Genomic DNA, 5,726 nt, shown 5'->3' on the forward strand with positions numbered 1-5,726 from the left:
AAAGATAAATAACGTCTCACGTCCACATTTCATTAAATTCAATGCACGTTTATATTCAGTCCAGAAAAATGAAGAATCCGTTTTAATTGATGAATATATCTCAACATCTGTTCATCTACACTTTGGTGACTTTGAAGTTGCCCCCCCTCCCACCTTCTTCAAATCTAATGAAACTGGTGTCAAACGTTTGTGCTACGCATCTGCTGGTTTCTGCAGCAAAACTTTTTGTTTGTGCCGCTATCATTTCAAAGATGGTAATAAATGTTTCCAGAGTTCATGAAAGGTCAACCAGCCCCCCCTTCCCCCCACTTTCTTCAAATCAGACAAAATTGGTGTCAATCAACTCAGCTACATTTGTGCTGGTTTGTGCAGCAAATATTTCCATTTGTGCTGCTTTTGTTTTGAAGATATTGATGAAAGTTTAAAGGTCAAAAGGTCAACCAGCACTCCTACATTACTGAAATCTAATAAAATTGGGGTCAAACATTTGTTCTACGTTTGAGCAGGTTTGTGCAGTAAAATTTTTTGTTTGTGCCGCTATCATTTCAAAGAAACTAATAAAAAAGTTTCCAGAGGTCATCAAAGTTCAGTGAAAATCTGTTCATGTTGGAAATGTGAATTTCATTTGGTAAGATGAGTTAGGGTTAGGGTCAGGAGTAGGAAGAGGGGGCTGGTTGACCCATTTACCTTTAAATTTTCAGTAATATGTTCAAAGCAAAAGCAGCACAAATGGAAATTTTATCAGCACAAACCAGCACAAACCAGCACAAATGTAGTAGAGTTTATTGACACCATTTTTTTTTTTTTTTGATTTTGTAAATGTGGAGGGCTGGTTGACCTCTGATGATCCCTGGAAACTTTTTAAATTAATATCTTGCAGGGCCTGCAGAGTTTATTCACTCCGTTCCTGATGCAATGCCCCAGCTACGTCTGCATGTGGCTTGAACCTTGCGCATGTTTGGAAGCACATACAGGATCTGTGTGAGAAGCTGTTCACATGATGAAGATTAACAAAATGGCATACATGAGTCATCTCACTGATGAACACCTGCAGTCCATCCTGAGAGTCTCTGCAACACAGAACTCACACCAAACTTAAACTTGTTGCCAAAAAAAAAGCCACTCATCTAGCTCTGACAAAATGGCATAAGCACAAATAAAACGTTGGTTACATACTGTAACCCCAGATTCTATGAGTATAGGCGTAGCCCTTTAACACTAGAACTCCCAGACCTTTGCCATTTGGCAGTTATACCTTTAAATACCAAGGAACTGCCATTTGGCAGGTTTGAACTTGACTTTAGAAAGAATTCGAATTGAAATTCATTCAAATTCAGCCCGCTGGCCTGCATTGTTTTGTAAATGAGGCCATTACATTTGCAAGAAGTAACTCTAAAGATACTCTACTCAGCAACAAGTTGGTCTCCAAAGGAACTTCAATGTAACTCCTGTAATTATTATGGTTTGAAGAACCCCCCCCCAAAAAAAATAAAAAAAAATAAAAATCAACGTTACCAGAAATTTAGATTCAAAATTCAAAGCTTTATTGTTATACGCACATTAAAGACACATGTTACCCTGTTTCCCTGTACAATGAAATTCTTACTTTGCTTCCCACACCGGATGTCCAAAATATTTTATATAAATCTAAGTACAAGCAAGTAATAAAAGATAAAATAAAATAAGCATGCAACAATATGATAACAAATTTATTCGTAAATAGAAATGTAAACTATGCAGAAATATGAACTATGCCAATAAGCCTATGTACATACAGTCATTGTGCAGCAGTGCACTACATTGCTTATTGTCAGACTGGTATGAAAACCCAAGAGACTCATCACACTTATAGATTGTCTAAACACACCTGGCAGTGCCACAACATCTCCTTTCTGCATTTGCCACATGTGAACCTGTTACAGGCAACACAACGCTTAGTGGCATGGTTATTCTTGCAGCAACACTTAACCTGGCACAATGCCCTTTTCCCTGTGTCAGGTGTGGATGGTTGCTGCTGAGGGCTTTCCTTACACACCTGCTTGGCTGCCATATGAGACTGTGCAAGCTCTCTTGCAAGCTTCACCAGGAAATCCGTCCGTCTCTCTTTGACCCCAGTGCATGCCTGAAAAAGCACATATGCATTCAGTGCTGCAATGTCAATCATGTTCTAAAACACAGAGACTGGCCAACGCCTTGTTCCTGAACGTACAGTGTACTTTCGCACCAGCTGGTCCATGACATCCACAACACATTTTAGGCTGTTGTAGTCGGTGACTGTGTTAGGCTTTTTTTTTTCGGGTGTCCACAGTCTCCACCACACTGTGCATGCTACTGAGGATGCAGACAGTCTTTTTCCATTTGGGCGCATAAACGGTCAGTGTGGCACCAGAGGTTGAAAACACCTGTGTACTGAATTCCTCACGGTCCAAAGTTTTTTTGGCAGAGTCTGGAAGCTCACGGCAAATCTTGTTTACTGTCCCAAGGAGGGTGGTCTTCTGGCTGAGCAGTCATTTTGCTAGTGACAATGAGGTGAAAAAATTGTCTGTGGTAACGGTTCTTCCTTTGTCCATAAATGGTTCCATAAGCTTCATCACCACATTTTCTGATAGTTTATCCCCCGTGGGACGACTGGGGTCTTTGCCAAGATATGGGATGATATTGCATACATACTTTGATTTCAGCTCGGGAGCCACCAGGAGAGCTGTCAATCCCTCCTCCCTAACTCAGTTCAGAAACCGTGATATCAGAGGGAGTGGGGAAATGCATAAAGAAGCATTTTGGGCCACGGGCTGTGAGCAAACGCGTCCACCCCTAGCGGTGGTTTGTCCCGCGGGCTCAGTGAGAACCATATTTGACACTAAGCGTTCTCTCGTGTGGCAAAACAAGTCCACGGCCACTTTGCCAAATTTCTGCCACGTCTGAGCCATCAGCTTGGGATAGAGGCTCCAGTCCCCTGACGCGGACCGCCCCTAGACATCACATCCGCCCTTCTGTTCAGAACACCGGGGATGTACACTGCTCTGATGGAGAGCAGATTTTGGTGTGCAATACTCCAATACATTTATATGAGCTGCTGTGTGGGGTGGCCACAGCGCCCCCACAGCTCGAGACATGCATGTGCCTCCCCAGCCTGACAGTGACGCATCTGTGAAGACTGACACGTGTGACGTAGGTCTGCTGACGGGGACTCTCTCCAACAGAACAAGAGGGTTCCCCAGTGTCTCTGGTCAATTCTCACAGAGGGGGGCGCAGCGATCAACTGTCTCTTCTGCCTCACCGGGTCCACCCATGTAGAATGAACATATGCTGATATATATTCATAAATTAACGGATTCTTTCATTTTTCTGGACTGGATAATATCGTGCATTGAATAATTAAAAATGTAACGTGAGACGTTAATTATCTTTGACCCATCAAAATGAACGTGGTCATTTATTTTCAGAATCAAAATTTTAACATCATACATTTACATTAATTGGCAAATTGAAAAATAACAACATGGCTAATTTAGCAAGTTTTACAAGGAGTAAACAATACGGCGATTGTTTTCACACTTCCAGCAGTACAACAGACATTAACCATACGGCGATGGTTGAAAAACTTTGCTTCAGACATTTCTAAAAATATCTGGAATGATTTCTTAGCAGATAGAAGAGTTTAAAGATTGAAGTTTAGAGGGAGGGAGATGGTGTGTGTGTGAGTGAAAAGTGTTGAACAGAACGGCACCCTCCATTCGACCCAGCTTTCCTCGGTACGCTCGGTAGTGAACTCGACTCATTACCTCTCTCATGATGAATCAGTGGAAGCGGAGCTCCAGTTAAGCTACCGGTCCAGTGTCTCCGTAGGATGGCAGAGAACCGTCCGGAGTGGTGGCGGGACTTCATCAACAACAGTTCACCTCACGGTGGACTCACATGAGTGGAGTCCTTCAGAAGTTCCACTCAGAGGTGGAAGATGTCATAATCCCAAAAGACTCGGTAGAGTTCTGGGTCATGCCTGGACTTCTGTTCTCCCAAACGACTGGAGCTGCAAACTCTCCACCCGACTCCAACTGGGTTGAACTAGGAAGTACCGACATTTAAAGAGCTCTATTTCCGGTTCACTTGGGAGTTTCTGATTGGTCGATGGACCAAAACAGAGGTGTGTTTTGTGATGTAAGGTGTTATGAAAAGTCAAGGAAAAAGATTAAGATTGTTTAAGAACAGACAGAAGATATTATGAAGAACTCAGACTTCGTGGAGTCAATTCTCTAGTATCTTGCTGTAAAAGTTAAACATGACATTTCTTTTTCAGTAAACTTGCAGTTGACCGAAACTTGAACTTTGACCAACTTACACAACTTGCTCATTTCAAACAGACGATCAAGAAATTGAATCATTACTCTGTAACATATTCCAACTTGATTTCCACTTTGAATGAGGATTAAAAATCGTTATTACTGTTTCACAGTTGATTTAAAAATGAGTAGTTCACTTCAACATTTAAACATTGTTTGAACTAACACAATTTGATTATCAAACATTTGTAAAATAGTAATGATAATCGAAAGTAGTGTTCTTTCACTTGATTAATTCAAGAAAGAAAGTCTCAGGATGGGTCAACCTGCATTTCTGGATTCAAATCAATGAAATGACAGTTTCTGTCTGTATTATGAAATTCTTTATCAAAAAGGGCTCGTGAAACGGTCGGCACAGATATTCAGACAAGATGGGAAAAATAAAAGACAGAAGCTGTCACTGCTAGGATAAATAAGTGTCATTTATTAACCTGCCACAGAAAACAGCCAAGCAAAAAACATGTACACTCTTAACACACAGATTGATATGAAATAACTTCTCACCGTGACACTGGCCGGGAAGTCGTTTTCGACCCAGGTAAAGAAGAATCACATCAAAATTGGTGCATGGCATCAGCGCGCGGCTGATCCATCACAGGACTTCCAAAGATTAAGTTGTTTGATACATTTCTTATATACCTTCTTCCCTGACCGGATCGCGTGAGAGCAGATCAAAGCAAGTTTTGATGGTTGCCAGGAGGACAGATTTAATTAAATCTGTTTTTCCTTCATCAAAGCAGTCTGTGCAACAGAGCGATGGTTTCATAAAAAACATGTCCTTCAAAACCTGGATCACTGTAACCTGAAGATTGGGCCCGATCTTCTGGCTAGAGCATCCCCAGAGAACTTTAATTACTCCAAAACACATCTGCAGCACAGGAATGACTGAATAAGCAGATAAGCTGCATCAAAAGTGAGTATAAATGTGTTTAGATAAGTGTAGATTGACATAAAAGCATTAAAATAATAATTTCTATATCATTCCACCCTTGCTTTTATGGCAATTTTAGACATTTAATTCTGAATAAGTAACACACACAAAATGTATATGTTTGAATAGGCATAAAGGCAACTTCACACCTTATAAAACATATTTTCATATCATTCCACCCTTTTGCCTTTTATGGCATGTAAAACATAATTCCACAATACAACTTTTTAGTTTTGAAAATGCCATCCCTTTAAGTTGAACTCTAAACGATCTCCGACCTCTGAATGGTCGAGTTCTCCTGAAATTGTTCTGGGATTTTATCCTAAATAAACTCACTCACACAGTTACTAGTTTCAAACCCCTGGAACGTTTTGATTTATTACATTCCCACTGACACGATCATTGTAAATCAAAACACCTGGTAGGTGTTCAGATTATAGTTTTTTTTTTTTTTTTTT

The 5,726-nt window shown here is 40.6% G+C and overlaps 1 protein-coding gene across 1 annotated transcript in view; it reads left to right on the forward strand.

The window, feature by feature from the left end:
- LOC119412751 (sodium- and chloride-dependent GABA transporter 2-like) overlaps nt 1-3,299 on the forward strand; it is a 10,510-nt gene extending 7,211 nt beyond the window's left edge. The window contains exons 4-5 of the mRNA XM_037679788.1: nt 2,390-2,459; nt 3,173-3,299. Of these exons, the coding sequence (XP_037535716.1) occupies nt 2,390-2,459; nt 3,173-3,299 (197 nt within the window). The remainder of the gene's footprint in view (nt 1-2,389; nt 2,460-3,172) is intronic.
- Nucleotides 3,300-5,726: the final 2,427 nt, after the last annotated feature.

Source organism: Nematolebias whitei, chromosome 7, assembly GCF_014905685.2.
Source record: "Nematolebias whitei isolate Nwh7 chromosome 7, NemWhi1, whole genome shotgun sequence".
NCBI lineage: Eukaryota > Metazoa > Chordata > Actinopteri > Cyprinodontiformes > Rivulidae > Nematolebias > Nematolebias whitei.